Genomic DNA, 24,863 nt, shown 5'->3' with positions numbered 1-24,863 from the left:
TAGTTGAAGCTAGGGTAGTTGAAAGTAAATTGAAGTGATTTTCTTACCTATATGAGAACAGACAATAAAGAAATAAGAGAAAAATTAGTTAAATTTGTTTTATCTGCATTTAGTTTTAACTTGTTACCTATTACCTGTTAAGTTGGGACTGTGGGTCTCACGGGGAGGGTGCAGGGGATAAATCCCTGCAGTCGCACTATCCTCCGTGCCCTCGGTGGCTCAGATGGATAGAGCGTCTGCCATGTAAGCAGGAGATGCCGGGTTCGAGTCCCTTATGCATCGGGGCACACATTTTCAACTGTCCCCGGTGATATATAACGTCTCGCCGCAGCTTAGGGTCTTGATTTAATTGTCATTTCATTCTAAGAGAGCTGCATGGTCACCGATGGTATCTGTTCTTTCGGACATGTTTGAAAGAACTATCTGTTGTTTCGGACATGTCCGAAAGAACATATACCATCTTCATATCCCAACATAAAGGTTGATATCAGACTCTCAGTAAGGAATATGCCCTCCTCGAGGAATAATACACATTTTGTGCCTGTTATTCTTGCTGGCTGGCAAACTGTTGAGTAGTCTTTTGGGATATTGTCCCACTCCTCTCTCAAGGTGGTTTTCAGTTCTTTCACTGTCGGGGAGGGGGTGTTCGTTGTGAAACACGTCTGCAAAGGACATTATAGGCTTGTTCTTTAGGGCTTAGGCCCGGTTAGTACGTTCAGTATCTTGACTTTGCAGTGTGTCCGACACGTCAGCGGTCCTGTGTGGGCGTGTATTCTCGTCCATAAGCAGAACGTCGAGACCTACCACACACGTGAAAAGACGGACATGATCGAGAGTAATCTCCGTGCAATACCTCTTTGCTTAAGGGTACCTCGCGCAGAGATCTGCAGCTTGCTCACACCATAACGCCTAGGCCATACTGATGATGTTCATGAACATTCCGTTGTGTGAAACGTGTTCCCCTCTCTCTCCTCACTAACTAGTGGTCATAATCACTTGCCACAGTGAAGCGAGATTCGTCGGAGAACATCACTCTGGACTGTTGTTGTTTACCCCAACCAACATGGTGTTTACATCAACGAACTTTTTCTCGGCGAAGGCGTGGTTGAACTGTGGTGCATTTAACGTGCTTCCGAGCATATAATCCCCACCGATTTAATCACTGCGAAATGGTTCTGTCGCAGACACGTGTACCGTTAGCGGTTACGAGGTCTGCAGAGATCTTCCTAGGAGTGAGATGTTGTTCCTTTCCGCCACTAGGGCTAACTATCGATGCTATTGCGGTGTGGTGATCCGTCTACGACAACCGGCATGTTTTCGGACAGCATTTTCTCCTTCACCGGCCCTTTTCAATGGCGTTATGACACTTCCGGACACACTCATTACTGTGGCCACGTCTTCGATTCGTCCAACTGCTCGCCCACGATCATAGGCGCTCAAAGACGTCTTGCAGGCATGTTACCGTACAGCATGGAAAGTCGTACTAATCGGTTCCACAACAATATTCAGCAAGCACCGTGCTGTATGAACTGTCGAATGCATACAGAGTGTACTGCACAGGTTTCGCAGCGGTTATCATGGCTCACCCTCTACTTTCGCTTTTCTTATTACTGGTCGGGTGTTCCGGAGCAGTTGTCGATTGTTCCGCATCAATTGGCAGTTGTTACTTAGCAACTGTCATGCGGTGTAGATTGAGGTGACAAAAGCCATGCGTTAGCGATATGCAGCTATCCAGATAGCGGTAGTATCGCTTACGCAAGGTATAAAAGGGCAGTGCATTGGTGCAGCTGTCATTTGTATTCAGGTGATTCATGTGAAAAGGTTTCAGACGTGATTATGGCGGCACGACGGGAACTAACAGACTCTGAACGCGGAATGGTACTTGGAGGTAGGCGCACGGAACATTCCATTTCGGAAATCGTTTGGGAATTCAATATTCCGAGATCCACAGTTTCCAGAATGTGCCGAGAATATCAAATTTCATACATTACCTCTCACGACGGATTTTTCGGCTGGCGATGACCTTCACTTAACGACCGAGAGCAGCGGCGTTTGAGTAAAGTTGTTACAGCTAACGGACAAGCAACACTGCGTGGCATATCCGCAGCAATCAATGTGGAACGTACGAGGAACGTGCGGCGAAATTTTGCGTTAATGTGCTACGGCAGCAGACAAGTAGCGCGAGTGCCTTTGCTGGTAGCACAGCATCGCCTGCAGCGTCTCTCCTGGGCTTGTGACCATATCTGTTGGACCCTAGACCTCTGGAAAACTGTGGCCTCGTCAGATGAGCCCCGTTTTCAGTTTGGAAGATGGAGTTCGAGTGTGGCGCATACCCCATGAAGTCACTGACCCAAGTTATCAACAACGCACTGTGCAAGCTTTGGTGGCTCCATAATGGTGTGAGTTTTGTTTACGTGGAATGGGTCATCTGATCCAACTGAACGGATCATGAGTGAAAATGGTTATGTTTGGATACTTGGAGATCATTTGCAGCCAAACGAAGACAGAGTTTTTATCGATGACAATGCGCCTTGTCACCCGGCCACAATTGCTCGCGACTGGTTTAAAGAAGATTCTGGCCAATTAGAGCGAATAATTTGGCCACCCAGAGCGCCCGACACGAATCCCACCGAAAATTTTATGGGACATAATGGAGAGGCTAGTTTGTGCAAAAAACCTTCACTGGCAGAGGTTTCGCAATTATGGTTGGCTATTGAGGCAGCAGGGTTCAATATTTCTGCAGGGGCTTTCAACGACTTGCTGAGTGCGTGGTACATCCAGTTGCTGCACTACGTCCGGCAAAAGGAAGTCCACCACGATATTAGGACTTCTGTAGCCTGAATTTAAATGGGCGTGTATGAGAGAGAGTGTCAAACTCTAGGCAGTGAGGGTACGAGGAGAGTAGTGTATAGGGTCGGGTACTCACGCAGATGAAGGCGACGGCGGCGGCGACGAGCCAGCTCCACCCGCCGTCGGGCGCCTGTGGTGCTGGCGGCTGCTGCTGCTGCTGCCCGCGGGCCGCCTGCGCGTGGCCCCCAGCCGCGTCTGCCGCCCTGGCCGTGACCGCGGGCCGCGCCTCCTCCGCAGACTCCAGCAGCCGCTCCTGCTCGGGCTGCAGCCGCCCCTCCGCCTCCTCCCCCCACTGCTGCTGCGCTGCCTCTGCGTCCACCGCCATCGTCTACACGCTGCTTCAATCTCGCCCTGTAAAAGCAACAACCACACGTCATACGATACTTCTCTTTTTCTACCAATCACTGTGCAACATCTGAGTCTACTGAGAACAGGATGTCGTCACTGATGATAATAATTCCATAGTTAACAACAACTTATGTTCTCTGACTTTTTTTTTTCTTCTAAATTATCTTTATTCATCAAAACCAATATTATACAACATAACCCACCACCTAAAGGCATTAGTGGGTCGAAGTTACATACAAAGTTACAATTCCTAGCAGCATTTACCAAAATCCGAAGAAATTCTGGTCGTATGTAAATTACACAAGCGGCAAGACGCAGTCAATACCTCCGCTGTGCAGTGCCGATGGTACTGTTACCGACGACTGTGCCGCTAAAGCGGAGTTATTGAACGCAGTTTTCCGAAATTCCTTCACCAGGGAAGACGAATGGAATATTCCAGAATTTGAAACACGAACAGCTGCTAGCATGAGTTTCATAGAAGTAGATACCTTAGGGGTTGCGAAGCAACTCAAATCGCTTGATACGGGCAAGTCTTCAGGTCCAGATTGTATACCGATTAGGTTCCTTTCAGATTACGCTGATACAATAGCTCCCTACTTAGCAATCATATACAACCGCTCGCTCACCGGTAGATCTGTACCTACAGATTGGAAAATTGCGCAGGTCGCACCAGTGTTTAAGAAGGGTAGTAGAAGTAATCCATCGAACTACAGACCTATATCATTGACGTCGGTTTGCAGTAGGGTTTTGGAGCATATACTGTATTCAAACATTATGAATCACCTCGAAGGGAACGATCTATTGATACGTAATCAGCATGGTTTCAGAAAACATCGTTTTTGTGTAACGCAGCTAGCTCTTTATTCGCGGGAAGTAATGGCCACTATCGACAGGGTATCTCAAGTTGATTCCGTATTTCTGGATTTCCGGAAAGCTTTTGACACCCTTCCTCACAAGCGTCTTCTAATCAAGCTGCGGGCCTACGGGGTATTGTCTCAGTTGTGCGACTGGATTCGTGATTTCCTGTCAGGAAGGTCGCAGTTCGTAGTAATAGACGGCAAATCATCGAGTAAAACTGAAGTGATAGCAGGTGTTCCCCAGGGAAGCGTCCTGGGACCTCTGCTGTTCCTGATCTATATAAATGACCTGGGTGACAATCTGAGCAGTTCTCTCAGGTTGTTCGCAGATGATGCTGTAATTTACCGTCTAGTAAGGTCATCCGAAGACCAGCATCAGTTGCAAAGTGATTTAGAAAAGATTGTTGTATGGTGTGCCAGGTGGCAGTTGACGCTAGGTAACGAAAAATGTGAGGTGATCCATATGAGTTCCAAAAGAAATCCATTGGAATTCGATTACTCGATAAATAGTACAATTCTCAAGGCTGTCAATTCAACTAAGTACCTGGGTATTAAAATTACGAACAACTTCAGTTGGAAAGACCACATAGATAATATTATGGGGAAGGCGAGCCAAAGGTTGCGTTTCATTGGCAGGACACTTAGTCACTAAAGAGACAGCTTACACTACACTCGTTCGTCCTCTGTTAGAATATTGCTGCGCTGTGTGCGATCCTTTCCAGGTGGGATTGACGGAGGACATCTAAAGGGTGCAAAAACGGGCAGCTCGTTTTGTATTATCACGTAATAGGGGAGATAGTGTGGCAGATATGATACGCGAGTTGGGATGGAAGTCATTAAAGCAAAGACGTTTTTCGTCGCGGCGAGATCTATTTACGAAATTTCAGTCACCAACTTTCTCTTCCGAATGTGAAAATATTTTGTTGAGCTCAACCTACATAGCCTCCCCCCATGAACCATGGACCTTGCCGTTGGTGGGGAGGCTTGCGTGCCTCAGCGATACAGATAGCCGTACCGTAGGTGCAACCACAACGGAGGGGTATCTGTTGAGAGGCCAGACAAACGTGTGGTTCCTGAAGAGGGGCAGCAGCCTTTTCAGTAGTTGCAAGGGCAATAGTCTGGATGATTAACTGATCTGGCCTTGTAACACTAACCAAAACGGCCTTGCTGTGCTGGTACTGCGAACGGTTGAAAGCAAGGGGAAACTACGGCCGTAATTTTTCCCGAGGGCATGCAGCTTTACTGTATGATTAAATGATGATGGCGTCCTCTTGGGAAAAATATTCCGGAGGTAAAATAGTCCCCCATTCGGATCTCCGGGCGGGGACTACTCAAGAGGATGTCGTTATCAGGAGAAAGAAAACTGGCGTTCTACGGATCGGAGCGTGGAATGTCAGATCACTTAATCGGGCAGGTAGGTTAGAAAATTTAAAAAGGGAAATGGATAGGTTAAAGTTAGATATAGTGGGAATTAGTGAAGTTCGGTGTCAGGAGGAACAAGACTTCTGGTCAGGTGACTACAGGGTTATAAACACAGAATCAATTAGGGGTAATGCAGGAGTAGGTTTAATAATGAATAGGAAAATAGGAATGCGGGTAAGCTACTACAAACAGCATAGTGAACGCATTATTGTGGCCAAGATAGATACGAAGCCCGCACCTACTACAGTAGTACAAGTTTATATGCCAACTAGCTCTGCAGATGACGAAGAAATTGAAGAAATGTATGATGAAATAAAAGAAATTATTCAGATACTGAAGGCTGACGAAAATTTAATAGTCATGGGTGACTGGAATTCGGTAGTAGGAAAAGGGAGAGAAGGAAACGTAGTAGGTGAATATGGATTTGGGCTAAGAAATGAAAGAGGAAGCCGCCTGGTAGAATTTTGCACAGAGCATAACTTAATCATAGCTAACACTTGGTTTAAGAATCATGAAAGAAGGTTGTATACATGGAAGAACCCTGGAGATACTAAAAGGTATCAGATAGATTATATAATGGTAAGACAGAGATTTAGGAACCATGTTTTAAATTGTAAGACATTTCTAGGGGCAGATGTGGACTCTGACCACAATCTATTGTTTATGACATGTAGATTAAAACTGAAGAAACTGCAAAAAGGTGGGAACTTAAGGAGATGGGACCTGGATAAACTGAAAGAACCGGAGGTTGTACAGAGTTTCAGGGAGAGCATAAGGGAACAATTGACAGGAATGGGGGAAAGAAATACAGTAGAAGAAGAATGGGTAGCTTTGAGGGATGAAGTAGTTAAGGCAGCAGAAGATCAAGTACGTAAAAAGAAGAGGGCTAGTAGAAATCCTTGGGTAACAGAAGAAATATTGAATTTAATTGATGAAAGGAGGAAATATAAAAGTGCAGTAAATGAAGCAGGCAAAAAGGAATACAAACGTCTCAAAAATGAGATCGACAGGAAGTGCAAAATGGCAAAGCAGGGATGGCGAGAGGACAAATGTAAGGATGTAGAGGCTTATCTCACTAGGGGTAAGATAGATACTGCCTACAGGAAAATTAAAGAGACCTTTGGAGATAAGAGAACCACTTGTATAAACATCATGAGCTCAGATGGAAACCCAGTTCTAAGCAAAGAAGGGAAAGCAGTAAGGTGGAAGGAGTATATAGAGGGTCTATACAAGGGCGATGTACTTGAGGACAATATTATGGAAATGGAAGAGGATGTAGATGAAGATGAAATGGGAGATACGATACTGCGTGAAGAGCTTGACAGAGCACTGAAAGACCTGAGTCGAAACAAGCCCCCCGTAGTAGACAACATTCCATTGGAACTACTGACGGCCTTGGGAGAGCCAGTCCTGACAAAACTCTACCATCTGGTGAGCAAGATGTATGAAACAGGCGAAATACCCTCAGACTTCAAGAAGAAAATAATAATTCCAATCCCAAAGAAAGCAGGTGTTGACAGATGTGAAAATTACCGAACAATCAGTTTAATAAGCCACAGCTGCAAAATACTAACACGAATTCTTTACAGATGAATGGAAAAACTAGTAGAAGCCGACCTCGGGGAATATCAGTTTGGATTCCGTAGAAATATTGGAACACGTGAGGCAATACTGACCTTACGACTTATCTTAGAAGATAGATTAAGGAAAGGCAAACCTACGTTTCTAGCATTTGTAGACTTAGAGAAAGCTTTTGACAATGTTGACTGGAATACTCTCTTTCAAATTCTAAAGGTGGCAGGGGTAAAATACAGGGAGCGAAAGACTATTTAAAATTTGTACAGAAACCAGATGGCAGTTATAAGAGTCGGGGGACATGAAAGGGAAGCAGTTGTTGGGAAGGGGGTAAGACAGGGTTGTAGCCTCTACCCGATGTTATTCAATCTGTATATTGAGCAAGCAGTAAGGGAAACAAAAGAAAAATTCGGAGTAGGTATTAAAATCCATGGATAAGAAATAAAAACATTGAGGTTTGCCGATGACATTGTAATTTTGTCGGAGACAGGAAAGGACTTGGAAGAGCAGTTGAATGGAATGGATAGCGTCTTGAAAGGAGGATATAAGATGAACATCAACAAAAGCAAAACGAGGATAATGGAATGTAGTCGAATTAAGTCGGGTGATGCTGACGGAATTAGAATAGGAAATGAGACACTTAAAGTAGTAAACGAGTTTTGGTATTTGGGGAGCAAAATAACTGATAATGGTCGAAGTAGAAAGGATATAAAATGTAGACTGGCAATGGCAAGGAAAGCGTTTCTGAAGAAGAGAAATTTGTTAACATCGAGTATAGATTTCAGTGTCAGGAAGTCATTTCTGAAAGTATTTGTAAGGAGTGTAGCCATGTATGGAAGTGAAACATGGACGATAAATAGTTTGGACAAGAAGAGAATAGAAGCTTTCGAAATGTGGTGCTACAGAAGAATGCTGAAGATTAGATGGGTAGATCACATAACTAATGAGGAATTATTGAATAGGATTGGGGAGAAGAGAAGTTTGTGGCACAACTTGACCAGAAGAAGGGATCGGTTGGTAGGACATGTTCTGAGGCATCAAGGGATCACCAATTTAGTATTGGAGGGCAGCGTGGAGGGTAAAAATCGTAGAGGGAGACCAAGAGATGAATACACTAAACAGATTCAGAAGGATGTAGGTTGCAGTAGGTACTGGGAAATGAAGAAGCTTGCACAGGATAGAGTAGTATGGAGAGCTGCATCAAACCAGTCTCAGGTCTGAAGACCACAACAACAACAATGATCATCAAAATGATCATCAAAATAAAATAAGAGAAATCAGAGCTCGAACAGAAAGGTTTAGGTGTTCGTTTTTCCCGAGCGCTGTTCGGGAGTGGAATGGTAGAGAGATAGTATGATTGTGGTTCGATGAACCCTCTGCCAAGCACTTAAATATGAATTGCAGAGTAATCATGTAGATGTAGATGTAGAAACTCTATTTACCTATTGTTAGTATCAACTACAGGATGGGAAGTTAGTTCTATGGGTATTCCTACTATTTGATCTACTGTTAGTCTACCATGCTATCTTCTCTATCCTACTCTACTAACAATTACATCCTGCAGCGTTACAGGTGTGCCAGTAAGAAGATATATCTCTTGGCCGTGCCCACCGAGCCAATCCCAGTGGGCGTGCCCCTGGCACTGAGTTGGCCTTAACGGAAATCGCTGAAGGTCTTTTAAAAAAATATCCTACTATCTATTTCCTAAAAGTAATTCTATCTACTAGGTCGTGATCAGTGTGCTTTGTCTGTAGTCGGTAAGTTCGCACCCTCCCCATAGTCCTGGATGCGACGGATCCCGATCGTCACGGCGGTCGGCCAGTGCGCATCCTGGCGGAATGGGGTGGTGCGTGATGTCACGTTTTTATTCTTTCACTACTCAATCTCCCTATGATATTGTCTCAGAACTTTGGCGGATACCTCGCTGGCCAATTTATCAACGATAGTGAAGGTGATTGGGTCCGTAATCGGATGGAAGGTATCTGTATTTGGCAGTGAATTCCTTAACTCAGCGGCAACGTCGTCGAAAAGGGGACACTCGTAGACCACGTGGTCCGGTGTACTTATCCCGGCAACACAGTCACACAAGGGTGTCGCTCTTTTCCCGAAACGGCAGAGATATGCCGGGTACGGGCCATGCCCAGTGAGGAAGTGCAGCAATCCCTTGCTAGGCTGAAAATGCTTCATTCTCAATCTTTCTTGGACGTTTGGTAAAAGTTGGTATGTTCTTCTCCCTGTCTCATCCCCATCCCAGATTTCTTGCCAGTGTTCTATCCCCCTTCTTTTAATTGATATTTTATCCCCCACTCTGCCCCCCATAATGTCCCCGGTTTTTTCGATCTGCCCCTTTTTTACCCAGCACATCTACATCTACATCTACATCCATACTTCGCAAGCCACCTGACGGTGTGTGGCGGAGGGTACCTTGAGTACCTCTATCGGTTCTCCCTTCTATTCCAGTCTCGTATTGTTCGTGGAAAGAAGGATTGTCGGTATGCCTCTGTGTGGGCTCTAATCTCTCTGATTTTATCCTCATGGTCTCTTCGCGATATATACTTAGGATACTTAGGAGGGAGCAATATACTGCTTGACTCTTCGGTGAAGGTATGTTCTCGAAACTTTGACAAAAGCCCGTACCGAGCTACTGAGCGTCTCTCCTGCAGAGTCTTCCACTGGAGTTTATCTATCATCTCCGTAACGCTTTCGCGATTACTAAATGATCCTGTAACGAAGCGCGGTGCTCTCCGTTGGATCTTCTCTATATCTTCTATCAACCCTATCTGGTACGGATCCCACACTGCTGAGCAGTATTCAAGCAGTGGGCGAACAAGCGTACTGTAACCTACTTCCTTTGTTTTCGGATTGCATTTCCTTAGGATTCTTCCAATGAATCTCAGTCTGGCATCTGCTTTACCGACGATCAACGTTATATGATCATTCCATTTTAAATCACTTCTAATGCGTACTCCCAGATAATTTATGGTATTAACTGCTACCAGTTGCTGACCTGCTATTTTGTAGCTAAATGATAAAGGATCTATCTTTCTGTGTATTCGCAGCACACTACACTTGTCTACATTGAGATTCAATTGCCATTCCCTGCACCATGCGTCAATTCGCTGCAGATCCTCCTGCATTTCAGTGCAATTTTCCATTGTTACAACCTCTCGATACACCACAGCATCATCCGCAAAAAGCCTCAGTGAACTTCCGATGTCATCCATAAGGTCATTTATGTATATTGTGAATAGCAACGGTCCTATGACACTCCCCTGCGGCACACCTGAAATCACTCTTACTTCGGAAGACTTCTCTCCATTGAGAATGACATGCTGCGTCCTGTTATCTAGGAACTCCTCAATCCAATCACACAATTGGTCTGATAGTCCATATGCTCTTACTTTGTTCATTAAACGACTGTGGGGAACTGTATCGAACGCCTTGCGGAAGGCGGCCTGCTCCCTGATTTTTACATCTATGGGGCACAGCCCCATGAGAATCAACAATGCTCCCCCTGGTGATGTACGATATGCCCCGACTGAGCGCAGTAGCATGTTTCGCTGCACTCTCCTCACGGCCATAGCAGGAACGACCGTCGTGAGCCTTTGATCCCAGACTCCGGACCCGTAGCCCACGATAGAGACAAGGATTGTGTTGTGATAGAGTTTGATGAGGTTTGGTGGGAGATGAAATCGCCTATGCCCTATAGTGATAAGGTTATTTAGTACTTCTAGTGACCTATGTGTTGTGACTTCAATGTGCCGGGCGAAGCTCCATTTTTCGCCTAGTACTACTCCTAAGTGTCTTGCTTCCCGACGACGTATCACTGGCGTGCCATCCATCCTTACTGTAGGGTTTCTGGCCAATTGGCCTTTTAGGAGTAAGTAGGTAGATTTATTTGATGCGACTTTCTGTTTAGTTCTGTAGCACTGTAAGTAGGCTGTTTAGGTTCTTATATTGGTAACGCCACCGCCACGTAGCTCTCTGTATGAAAATCACTGGCTGTGCTGCGTGCAGTCTGTGGCTGGTTTGCATTGTTGTTGGCTATTGTAGTGTTGGGCAGTTGGCTGTTAACTGCGCGTAGCGTTGCGCAGTTGGAGGTGAGCCGCCAGTAGTGGTGGATCTGGGGAGAGAGATGGCGGAATTTTGAGAGCGGATGATCTGGACGTGTGTCCATCAGAGACAGTACATTTGTAAGACTGGATGTCATGATCTGCTATATATATTATGACTTTTGAACACTATCAAGGTAAGTACATTGTTTGTTCTCTATCAAAATCTTTCATTTGGTAACTATGCCTATCAGTAGTTAGTGCCTTCAGTAGTTTGATTCTTTTATTTAGCTGGCAGTAGTGGCGCTCGCTGTATTGCAGTAGTTCGAGTAACGAAGATTTTTGTGAGGTAAGTGATTTGTGAAAGGTATAGGTTAATGTTAGTCATATGAAACGTCCCCTTAGAAATATTATAAATGACTGTGCTTAAACTGACACACAATATTTTTAGCGCAACGCAATCTGACTTTCAATAATCCCTACAAAAGAATGGCCCTGACTAATATATATATATCAATATATCGTCCTGAACGGGGTGACTTCAACAGAAACAAGCATAACTTCAGGTGTGCTCCAGGCAGCGTAATAGGTGCGCTGCTTTTTACGATTTACATAAACGATCTGGTTGATGGTATTGACAGCGGCATTAGACTGTTTGCCAATGATGCTGTAATCTACAGGAAAGTAGTATCACACGCAAGTTGCGAACAAATCAATGAGAATTTGCAGAAAATAAATGCGTGGTGTAATGACTGGCAGTTATCTCTCAATATTAGTAAGTGTAACCTAATGCGTATAACACGGCGAAAATCCCCGTTAATGTACGAGTACAAAATAAATTCCCAGTCTTTGGAAGCGGTAACACCCGTCAAGTATCTGGGTGTGACTATTCGAAATGGCTTCAGATGGAATGATCAGATTACACAAGTAACCGGTAAGGCAAACTCTAGGTTGGGTTTTATTGGTAGAATCCTGAAGCGATGCAATCCTTCAACAAGGAAATAGCTTCGTCCAGTCTTGGAGTATTGTTCGTCTGTTGGGTCTGATTCGAACTATTGAGAAGATCCAAAGAAGAGCGGCAAATTCGTGACTGGTACATTCAGTCATCGCGAGAGCGTTACAAATCTCATAGAAAATTTGAAGTGCGACACACTTGCTGATAGATGGCGTGCTAAACTGAAGTGGCTGCTCAGTAAATTCCGAAATCTGATCTTCACCAAGGATGTAGAGCATTTATTATTACCACCAACCTTCAAATCGCGCAGTGATCACGATTCAAAGATAAGGGAAATTAGAGCTCGTACTGAGGCGTTCAGACAGTCCTTTTTCCCTCGCGCGATCCACGAGTGGAACAGAGTTGGGGAGGGGGGAGGGGAAGGGGGGGGGGGGAATGTGACTGGCGCGAATTGTGCCCTCCGCCACACACCGCTTGGTGGCTAGCGGAGTATATATGTAGATGTAGATATGTAGTTATAGATGTAGATGTAGGCTGCATGAAATGTAAGCAGCAAGTTCAGTTAACCCTCGGTTATCTCCAATGTCAACGCGGTATCATGTTCGATTTTTTTACAAGTCACATGACCTGGATAAAATTGCACTGAAGATAGCTACACAGTAGTTGAAATCGATGTGCATTAAACAGGTTAAAAATTTATGCCCGACCCTTTTCTTCCTCCTATCTTGAATGATTTATGTGTGAAATTCCTTGAGACAGAAAAGCTTCTGTCCGCATATCAGCACAGATTTACAAAGCATCTCTCGTGGGAAACTCTGCTTACCCTTTTCTCGCACGACATCCTGCGGACCATGTGCACAGAAGCACCAAAGAAACTAGTATAGGCAGAATATGGCGCTGCGGTCGGCAACGCCTATATAAGACAACGTGTGTCCGGCGCAGCTGCAAGATCGTTTACTGCTTCTACAACGACAAATTATCAAGATATAAGTGAATTTCAACGTGGTGTTACAGTCGGCGCACGACCGACGGGACATAGCATCTCCGAGGCAGCGATGAAGTGGGGATTTTCCCATACGATCACTTCGCGAGTGTAGTGTTAATATTAGGAATCCGGTACCATTCAACGAAACAGCGTTGATATGGGCTTTCGGAGTCGAAGGCACACTCATGTACTCTTGATGACTGCACGACACGAAGCTTTACGCCTCGCGTGGGCCTGTCAACACTGACATTGGTCTATTGATGCCTGGAAACATGTTGCCGGTCGGACCAGCCTCGTTTCAAATTATATCGAGCCGATGGACGTATGTGGGTATGGAGACAACCTCATGAATCCATGGACCCTGCATGTTAGCAGGGGGCTATGGAAGCTGGTTGATGCTCTGTAATGGCGTGGGGCGTGTGCAGTTGGAGTCATATGGGATCCCTGATACGTCTAGACACGACTCTGAAAGGTGACACGTACGTAAGCATCCTGTCTGACTACCTGCATCCACTCATGTCCATTGTGAATTCCGACGGACTTGGGCAATTTCAGCAGGACAATGCGATACCCGACAGGTCCAGAACTACTACAGAGTGGCTCCAGTAACACTCTTCTGAGTTAAACACTTTCGCTTGTCACTAAAGTCCCAGAAATTAACATTATTGAGCATATGTAGGATGGCTTGCAAAGTGCTGTTTAGAAGAGATCTCCACTCCCTCGGACTCTTACGGATTTATGGACACCCCTGCTGGATTCATGTTGTCAATTCCCTCCAGCACTACTTCAGACATTAGTGGAGTCCATGCCACGTCGTGAAGCGGCACTTCTGCGTGCTCGCGGTAGCCCTACATGATAGGCGGCTGTACCAGTTCTTTTGGCTCTTCAGTATGTGAACTCCAAGAGGCATATTCCATATTCCAAGATTTCCGAAAAGCGTTTGAGACAGTGCATCACTGAGACTGTTAAAGAAGGTAAGAGCATACGGAATAGATTTCTAGATGTTTGAGTGGCTCGAAGACTTCACAGAACAGCAACTGTTCATCACAGATAAGGTGATCATCACGAGTGCCCCAGGAAAGTGTGGGAGGGCCGCTAGGAAAAAAACCAACGCTCCCCGAAGGGATTATCCTAATGGGACGGAAATCGGTATAAGTGATGTCCGAGTATAGACAAACAAATAAGTAAAATTTCAGAAAAACTGGATGATTTATTCAAGAGAAAGAGTTTCGCAAATTGAGAAACTCAGTCACTCAAGTAGTTCATCGGATTGGAACTGTTCGAAAGAATTGTTGGTTGTCCTCCTGAGGGATATTATGCCCAATTATGTCCAATTGGCGCTGGTTGGAGGGCCCTAAATGCTCCAAACGTTCTCAGCTGGAGAGGGATCCGGCGACCTTGCTGGCCAAGATAGGGTTTGGTTACCACGAAGAGAAGCAGCAGAAACTCTCGCCGTGCGCGGGCGGGCATTATCTCGATGAAATGCAAGCCTGTGATGACTCATGATGAAGGGCAACGAAATGGGGCGTGCAACATCGTCGACGTACCGCTGTGGCGTAAGGGTGCCGCGGATGACAACCAAAGGGGTCCTGATATGAGATGAAATGGAATCGCAGACCATCACTCCTGAGTGTTGTGCAGTGTGGCGGGCGTTAGCCAGGTTCATGAGGCCTAAATGAATGTAAACAAATATAGGGTGAACATAAGACGAATGTACTCCCAAAAACGCGTTCGCGTGTCGCGTCGGGAAAGGGGTTTCACTCATATTGGTACTTTACCCCATAAACATTAACGTCGTGGACGCTGTAATTTTGACTTCATATGCTAAGAGCGCTGCTGTAGCGCCACGTGACGAGATGGCTTCCGAAGTTAAGTATGCGAAGGAGGCAAAGGAGGTTGCCCATGCCTGAACTAAGCGTAATGCTGTAAAATAGTACGAAATAGAACGAGCACATAAGGACGACAGAAAGGAAGCCGAATGGTCGACTTCAGTTTGTTGGATGAATTTTAGGACTGTGCAGCTTATCCACATAGGAGACTGCGTATACCACACTTGTGCGACCCATTCTAGAGTACTTCTCGAGATTTTGGGATCCCCACCAGGTTGGATTAAAGAAAAACATCGGAGCAAATTAGAGGCGTGGTGCTACATTTATTACTGTTGTGTTCGATCAACACGCGGGCGTTACAGAAATGCTTCGGGAACTAAAACAGGAATAGGTTGGAGGGAAAACGAGGTTCTTTTCGCAAAACAATGTGGCGAAAATTTAGAGAAAGTGCGTTTGTAGCAGACTGCAGAATGACTCTACCGCCACAAATGTACATTACACGTAAGGACCGCGATGAAAAGATAAGAGAAATCAGGGCTTTTAGTGCCATTCTCATTACGAGATAGCTGTCAGGAGATAACTGGATATCCAGGTTGCCCGGAGACAGAGAGGTCGGAGATGCCTGGTGGAGTGGTCGCCAAATTTCCCGGGTTTAAGTCCATTAGATTTCTATCTGTGGATACACGTGAAGTCATTTGTACGTGCTGATACTACTTTAAATTTCTGCTTAGCCACCTGTTTTTATTTTAGAAGTGTGTTTCCACAGTTAAGGACTAACCTGTAACACATTACTGTGATGATCTGAACACGCCAAAGGCCTATCGTAAAGACGAGTTCGTGGTGTATGCGAAATACCACTTTAATTTTTCCAGAAGTCGTTGCTAGAGAATGCCTTGCCGTAGCAAGAGATAGGTGTCGAGTAAAACCGGCTGCAGAGTTACGTAAGCAGTTGCCAAGTTGCTGACCGGGTGGCTCCGCCTCGTGCTGGGTAGGCACTTGCAGTCTGGTGGAGCGAGGTCACTGACTCCGCTCTGGGGAACGTGTAGCCGGGAGACAAGGTCCCATCTCCCTAAATTCCCACCTTTTTGCAGTTTCTTCAGTTTTAATCTACAGTTCATAACCAATAGATTGTGGTCAGAGTCCACATCTACCCCTGGAAATGCCTTACAATTTAAAACCTGGTTCCTAAATCTCTGTCTTACCATTATATAATCTATCTGAAACGTTCTAGTATCACCAGGGTTCTTCCATGTATACAACCTTCTTTCATGATTCTTAAACCAAGTGTTAGCTATGATTAAGTTATGCTCTGCGCAAAATTCTACCAGGCGGCTTTCTCTTGCATTTCTTAGAGTCAATTCATATTCACCTACTACGTTTCGTTCTCTTCCTTTTCCTGCTGTCGAATTCCAGTCACCCATGACTATTAAATTTTCGTCTCCCTTCTCTACCTGAATAATTTCTTTTATCTCATCATACATTTAATCTATTTCTTCATCATCTGCAGAGCTAGTTGGCATATAAACTTGTACTACTGTAGTAGGCGTGGGTCTATCTTGGCCACAATAATGCGTTCACTATGCTGTTTGTAATAGCTTACCCGCACTCCTATTTTTTTTATTCGTTATTAAAACTACTCCTGCATTACGCGTAGAACGCCAGTTTTCTTTCTCCTGATAACGACGTCCTCTTGAGTAGTCCCCGCCCGGAGATACGAATGGGGGACTATTTTACCTCCGGAATATTTTACCCAAGAGGACGCCATCATCATTTAATCATACAGTAAAGCTGCATGCCCTCGGGAAAAATTACGGCTGTAGTTTCCCTTGCTTTCAGCCGTTCGCAGTACCAGCACAGCGAGGCCGTTTTGGTTAGTGTTACAAGGCCAGGTCAGTCAATCATACAGACTGTTGCCCCTGAAACTACTGAAAAGGCTGCTGCCCCTCTTCAGGAACTACACGTTTGTCTGGCCTCTCAACAGATACCCCTCCGTTGTGGTTGCACCTACGGTACGTAGTTCAGATAGAGATTCCGAAATCTGACATTGGATTTTAAGGAGTATATATAGACTCAGATTACAGTTTAGTAATGATGAAGTTTAAGAGATTAATCAGGAAGAATCAATGCCGAAAGAAGCGGGATATGGAAGTACTAAGGAATGAACAAATACGCTTGAAGTTCTCTGAGTCTATAGATACTGCAATAATAAATACTTCATTAAGCAGTTCAGTTGAAGAGGAATTGGCGTCTCTAAAAAGGGCAAACACAGAAAATGTAAAGAAAAACATAGGTGCTAGGACGGTAACTGCACAGAAACCATGGGTAATAGGAACAATACTTGAAATGATCGATGAAAGCAAGAAGTACAAAAATGTTCAAGGAAATTCTGGAATACAGAAATACAAGTCACTAAGGAATGAAATAAATAAAGAGTGCAGGGAAGCTAAGGAGAAATGGCTGCATGAAAAAGTGAAAAAATCGAAAACGAAATAATTGTCGAAAGGGTTGACTCAGCATACAGGAAAATCAACCTTTGCTGAAACTAAAAGCAAGGGGTGTAACATTAAGAGTGCAATGGGACTACCACTGTTAAATGCAGAAGAGCGGATAGATGGAAAGAATACATTGAAAGCCTCTACGAGGGGGAGGGCTTGTCCGATGACGTAATAGAAGAAGAAACAGGAGTCGATATAGAAGAGATGGGGATCCAGTATTAGAATCAGAATTTAAAAGAGCATTGGAAGACTTAAGATCAAATAAGGCAGAAGGGGTGGATAATATTCCATCAGAACTCCTAAAATAATTTTGGGGAAGTGGTAACAAAACGTTTATTCATGTTGATGTGTAGAATGTATGACCGTATGACTTTCATAAAAATATCATCCATACAATTCCGAAGATTGAAAGAGCCGACAAGTGCGTGAATAATCACACAGTTTAATAGCTCATGCATCCAATCTGATGACAGGAGTAATATACAGAATGGAAAAGATAACTGCAGATGTGTTACATGACGATCAGTTTGCTTTATGGAAGGAAAGGCATCAGTGAGACAGTTGTGACATTGCGGTTGGTAATGGAAGCAAGACATAAGAAAAATTTAGACACATTAATAGGATTTGTTGACCTGAAAAAAAAATTCGACAATGTAAAATGGTGCAAGATGTTCGAAATTCTGTGAGAAATGGGGCTAAGCTATAGGGAAAGATGGATAATATACAATATGTAAAAAAACCAAGAGGGAATAATAAGAGTGCGAAGTTCTCGAATTAAAAAGAGTGTAAGACAGAGATGTAGTTTTCGCCGCTACTGTTCAATCTGTCTACATCGAAGAAGCAATGACGGGAATAAAGGAAAGGTTTAAGAGTGGAATTAAAATTCAAGGTGAAAGAATGCCAGTGATAAGATTTGCTAATGACGGTGCTATTCTCAGTGAAAGTGAAGAAGAATCAAAGGATCTGCTGAATGGAATGAACAGTCTAATGGTAGCAAAATATGGACTGAGAGTAAATCGAAGAAAGACGAAAAATTATCCCACAGTGGTTATATTGGCCATCAAACGCAAAATGGTGGTTTTAATTTGTATTAACTACCAACAATGATGTTTCGTTTTCCACATACCGATGAATGATCATGTAAGAGGGTACTATCTTATCGCCAGACGAAATGGAGGTCGCCAACAGTTGAATGCGGACGGATGCGTGTAGATCAGTGATCTCGGTACTACGTGGATGTAGATCTCCGATCGCAGAGCATGGAACTTCGGCTAATACGCACAAAAGTAGCAGACAAATTGCGCGAGAATCGGGAATCTCAAAAACGTCGGTGTTGAGAATGCTACATCAACATCGATTGCACCCGTACCATATTTATATGCACCAGGAATTGCACGACGACAACTTTGAACGTCGTGTACAATTATGCCACTGGGCACAAGAGAAATTACGGGCCGATGACACACGTTCTATTTAGCGACGAAGCGTCATTCACCAACAGCGGTAACGTAAACCGGCACAATATGCACTATTGGGCAACGGAAAATCATCTATGGCTGCCACAAATGGAACATCAGCGATCTAGGCGGGTTAATGTATGGTGCGGCATTATGGAAAGAAGGATAATTGGTCCCCATTTTATCGATGGCAATCTAAATGGTGCAGTGTATGCTGATATTCCTACGTAATGTTCTACCGATGTTACTGCAAGATGTTTCACTGCATGACAGAATGGCGATGTACTTCCAACATGATGGATGTCGGGCACATAGTTCGCGTGCGGTTGAAGTAGTATTGAATAGCATATTTCATGGCAGGTGGATTGGTCTTCGAAGCACCATACCATCGCCCGCACGTTCACCGGATCTAACGTCCCCGGATTTCTTTCTGTGGGGAAAGTTGAAGGATATTTGCTATCGTGATCCACCGACAACGCCTGACAACATGCGTCAGCGCGTTGTCAAAGTATGCGCGAAAATTACGGAAGGCGAATTACTCGCTGTTAAGAGGAATGTCGTTACACGTACTACCACATGCATTGAGTTGACGGACATAATTTTGAGCATTTATTGCATTAATGTGTTATTTACAGGTAATCACACTGTAACAGCATGCGTTCTCAGAAATGATAATTTCACAAAGGTACATGTATCACATTGGAACAACCGAAATAAAGTGTTCAAACGTACCTATGTTCTGTATTTTAATTTAAATACCTACCCGTTAGCAACTGTTCGTCTAAAATTGTGAGCCATATGTTTGTGAGCTGCATGAAACCAGTCTCAGGACTGAAGACCACAACAACAACATGTTTGTGACTATCACAGAGCCATCTATCACAAAGCGAAAAAAGTGGTTCAACTAAAACATTCATATTTCTTTACGTACTACACGAATATGTAATAAAAAAGGGGGTTCATATTTTAAAAAACGCAGTTGATATTCGTTTGACCTACGGCAGCGCCATCTAGCGGGCCAACCATAGCGCCATCTGGTTCCCCCCTTCAAGCTAGACAAGTTTCGTTCTTTGTAGTTTTTTCGTTTGACGCTTATTTCGAGAGATATTTGGCTCGGTCACGATCAATGGATCACCCTGTATTCTGAAAACTTTCGAAGCACCGTCTGAGTAGCAGGTGTGTGCACAGGGTTTGGTGCTTCTCCATTGAAAGTAAGTGAACATTTATTTTACAAAGTCTATCTCGTGTGTCGCCAAAATGTAGAACTGGTTACAGGAGACGTACTCTCATACTGCGGCTGTGAAAGACGGAAAGCGGTGGTAAAGTGATTCACTGGCAGCTCTTCAGCGGTTTGCAGACCTTGGAGCAAGTTCCATTCGATACCAACTACCCGGTGAGCGACGATGGCTGAGCGCGTGTAACATCCGCCACAGCTGAGCGATACGTAAGATCACACAGAAACTGTATCTACTGAACTGGGCTACCCATACTCGCAAGTAAAGTTCGTTCAGATCTATATGCAGTGCCAACTCCAGTTTCAGACGCTACAAGAAAGGCGTGCTTCACCACGGTGTGTGAGCGTACGTTCCTACAAGACGAATGTATCGATTCCCCTTCAGTACATCTTACGAAAACTATCAGGAATACAAAATTAGAAACATTCGTGCTCATGCGGAGGCTTACGAACAACCGTTCTTGCTGCCACTGGAAAGGGGAAAGCGCAGGACTGGCTCTGGTACGCAAAGTATGCTCCTCCACACACTTCGTAACGCACAGATGTGGAAGTAGGTGGAGACTTATAAACCGGGACACTAGTGTGTCTGGACCTCTAGAGCAACTTACACTACTGCCCATTAAAATTGCTACACCAAGGAGAAATGGAGATGATAAACGGGTATTCATTGGACAAATATATTGAACTACAACTGACATGTGATTATATTTTCACTCAATTTGGGTGCATAGATCCTGAGAAATCAGTACCCAGAACAACCACCTCTGGCCGTAATAACGGCCTTGATACGCCTGGGCATTCAGGCAAACAGAGCTTGGATGGCGTGTACAGGTACAGCTGTCCATGCAGCTTCAACACGATACCACAGTTCATCAAGACTACTGACTGGCGTGTTGTGACGAGCCAGTTGCTCGGCCACCAGTGACCAGACGTTTTCAATTGGTGAGAGATCTGGAGAATGTGCTGGCCAGGGCAGCAGTCGAACATTTTCTGTATCCACAAAGGCCCCTATACGACCTGTAACATGCGGTCGTGATTTATCCCGCTGAAATGTAGGATTTCGCAGGGATCGAATGAAGGGTAGAGCCACGGGTCGTAACACATCTGCAATGTAACGTCCACTGTTCAAAGTTCCGTCAATGCGAACAAGAAGTGACCGAGACGTGTAACCAGTGGCACCCCATACCATCGCGCCGGGTGATACGCCAGTATCGCGTTGACGAATACACGCTTCCAATGTACGTTCACCGTGATGTCGCCAAACACGGATGCGACCATCATGATGCTGTGAACAGAACCTGGATTCATCCGAGAAAACGTCGTTTTGCCATTCGTGCATCCAGGTTCGTCGTTGAGTACACCATCGCAGGCGCTCCTGTCTGTGATGCAGTGTCAAGGGTAACCGCAGCCATGGTCTCCTAGGTGATACTCCATGCTGCTGCAAACGTCGTCGAACTGTTCGTGCAGATGGTTGTTGTCTTGCAAACGTCCCCATCTGTTGACCCAGGGATCGAGACGTGGCAGCACGATCCGTTAAATCCATGCGGATAAGATGCCAGTCATCTCGACTGCTAGTGATACGAGGCCTTTGGGATCCAGCACGGCGTTCCGTATTACCCTCCTGAACCCACCGATTCCATATTCTGCTAACAGTCATTGGATCTTGAGCAACGCGAGCAGCAATGTCGCGATACGATAAACCGCAATCACGATAGGCTTCAATCCGACCTTTATCAAAGTCGGAAACGTGATGGTACGCATTTCTCCTCCTTACATGAGGCATCACAACAACGTTTCACCAGGCAACGCCGGTCAGCTGCTGTTTGTGTATGAGAAATCGGTTGGAAACTTTCGTCATGTCAGCACGTTGTAGGTGTCGCCACCGGCGCCAACCTTGTGTGAATGCTCTGAAAAGCTAATCATTTGCATATCACAGCATCTTCTTCCTGTCGGTTAAATTTCGCGTCTGTAGCACGTCATCTTCGTGGTGTAGCAATTTTAATGGCCAGTAGTGTATTAACGGAGCGTTCCCTACATGTTAATGAACACATGTTCTAGATTCTCTAGTTGAAGTAGTCACTCGACTTCGTAAATGAAATAAGCAACGAAATTGGAGACAACTATTCAGCTGCGTATAGCACTCCCTTTGGCCCTGATGAAGGCGGGGATACGTGAAGGAAGCGACTCCACGAGACGCCGAAAATGTTTTAAAATCATCATAATCTTTCATTTTCTTGCAACAAGAGTGCAGTGGTATCTCGAAATGCAGTCACCAGTTCGGCCAACCAGAGATCGTCATCGGACTGTCTAAGGGTTCTTGCTGCTAGTGGGGCGACGTAAAGTTCCCACTGCGTTGTCAACAGGAGTTTCGTTCACAGCTTTTATTTGCTGGATGCAGTACCTTGCCAAGAGTAATCTGTTAGTATTAAAAATAGACCTTAATTTGAGGAATAAATTTCCAAGAATGTATGTTTGGAGCACGGCACTGTGTGGTAGTGAAACATACTGTGGAAAAACCGGATCCCAAGAGAATCTACGCATTTGAGATGTTTGAAAATTAGATGGACTGATAACGTAAGGAATGAAGAGGTTCTACGCAGAATGGGAGAGGAAAGGACAAGAAGAAAGGACAGGATGATAGGACATCTATTAAGACGTAGGGAAATAACTTCCGTGGTACTAGAGGGAGCTGCAGAAAGTAAAAACTGTAGAGGAAGACAGAGATTGGAATACATCCAGCAAATATTTGAGCATGTAGGTTGCAAGTGCTATTCTGACATGAAGAGGCTGCCACAGGAAAGGAATATGTCGTTCGCCATTGAGATAGGATAATTGACGGATAGGCGTCAGACACACACACACACACACACACACACACACACACACACACACACACACACACACCAACACACACACACACACACGAAAACGTCACTACCACCTGTCTGAACAGTGACCTGTTGTCAAGTGAGACATTGCCTCAGATGTTCGTCGACGTACCCCTGCCACTGGCGTGTAACAACACGTTCCCGAGTTACTAGCAAAAGTAGCCTTTTTACACTGTTAATCCAGTGACTTTGTTACTTCGCAAATGTTGACTTTTGTGCATTGTTATTTGTGGTGGCGTGAGATATAGATGTTAGGTAGTGGCTGCTGTACCCCATATCAAAAAGAAAGTTGTGAATCGTATTTTGGCTCATCAGTGTTGTGGCCCAGCAGTGAATGAATGACTGATCGCCCTACTGCAGTCCGTCTATCTACTGTTTCAGCCCACAACAGTTGATGACAACCCTTGTTATCATTCGATTATGACCCTCCTACCCCCTCACTATGGCAGTTAATTCTGGAGACAGATTTCCTCGAATCGTGGTTATTGTGGTACACCCTCGACACAGCGGTATGCGAAAAGGCCAGTGTCTCTCTGAGATGGCGTGTCTCGGGCACCCACATTCTGGCTGCAATCAAATAAGCTGATGTCTTGTGGCTTGCCCATCCTGCTGTCACTCATACAGCTTTCCTGTCACGTGACATGTCAAGCTATCCCATTCTCTATGGCGGCAGGTGCGATCTCTCTTCAACGCACCAGTTGTGTCTAATTCAGCTCACAACAGACTCGCATTCTGGAGGACGACGATTCAAACTCTGTCTGGCTATCAAGACTTAGTTTTCCATGCTCTCCCTAAGCCACTCCAGGCAAATACCAGGCTAAGTCCCTTGAAAAGGACTTCCTTCCCCATCCTTTCGTAATCTGAGCTTGTGCTCCACTGTAATAATTACCCTGTTGATGGGACGTTAAACGTTAATCTTTCTTCCTTTCTTATTCAGCTGCTCGTTTTGTCTAGAGATTCATGTCTGACACAAACTGAGCTGGGCTGATACTCGAAAAATGCCAATAAATGGAGAATTATACAGTGTGATTCAAAAAGATCCAATCGATTTTATAAAACTATACCTTCTACAACAATGAAGATGGAAACTTCAGGTAAACTTCCACATCGAAACCAAAAGTTTACCTTGGCGCCGGTTGCAAGTTGCCTGTAGAGGTTTCTCTGATACTGCTAGTTCTCTCGTTTATTCATCTGGATTTTTCAACAGATGAGAGAACATGGTGAAAATTTTAGATTTCTGCTGGATGTAGGTACCATCGTACTGGCAACTGGCACCCACATCAAAGAGCATTTCTTAACAATGAACTGCTTCAACAATGGATTGACATTGCACCATTCTCATCCTTGGTCGCCAGAGCTCATGGTACATGATTTTTTTGATGGTAGTTTGTGAAATACCTGTTTATGTGCCTCATCTTTCAACGACTTTAGATTAACTTTGACGCCTCATAGTAAAGACAGTAAAAGAGATGCTAGCAAAACATTTGCTAACATTCTGTTTTTTTTCTGCGAGTTCGCTACTGGGCACATTTAACGTCTGTAAAAGGTAACAGGAAACTTTTATGCTAAACCTAAGGGTAAAAAGTGTGCCAAGGTTGAATGTGCATGCATGTAAAAGAAATGCCATTGTAAAATCGGATGGTTCTTTTGAAGATAGAAATTTCGTAGTCCTAAGTGTAAGTTAAGATCTACCCCTAGTTTCTATGTTCAATCATTTAAAATACGGGGGTCGCCTAGAAAGTAATGCACCACAAGATGTTTCTTCTATACTTCCTTTTTTTCACGTAATCTCCTTCCCGTTCTACGGCCTTCCTCCAACCATACACAAGTTGTTTATGCCCTATCGGTACCACTCCTTGTTCGGGCTCAAAATGGTGAAACCACGTTCCATCTTCTGTCACAGTCCAGGACAAAAA

At 44.6% G+C, this 24,863-nt stretch overlaps 1 protein-coding gene across 2 annotated transcripts in view; it reads right to left on the bottom strand.

Moving 5' to 3' along the window:
* LOC126474084 (monocarboxylate transporter 7-like) overlaps positions 1 to 24,863 on the bottom strand; it is a 150,967-nt gene that overhangs the window by 54,254 nt on the left and 71,850 nt on the right. For both annotated transcript variants that reach the window (XM_050101495.1, XM_050101493.1), the window contains exon 2: positions 2,927 to 3,201. In XM_050101495.1, coding sequence (XP_049957452.1) covers positions 2,927 to 3,175 — 249 coding nt within the window. In that variant the 5' untranslated portion in view covers positions 3,176 to 3,201. The remainder of the gene's footprint in view (positions 1 to 2,926; positions 3,202 to 24,863) is intronic.

Source organism: Schistocerca serialis, chromosome 4, assembly GCF_023864345.2.
Source record: "Schistocerca serialis cubense isolate TAMUIC-IGC-003099 chromosome 4, iqSchSeri2.2, whole genome shotgun sequence".
NCBI classification, from domain to species: Eukaryota; Metazoa; Arthropoda; class Insecta; order Orthoptera; family Acrididae; genus Schistocerca; species Schistocerca serialis.
The sequence above is the reverse complement of the archived record's forward strand: the minus strand, read 5'-3'. Positions and strand labels throughout refer to the sequence as shown.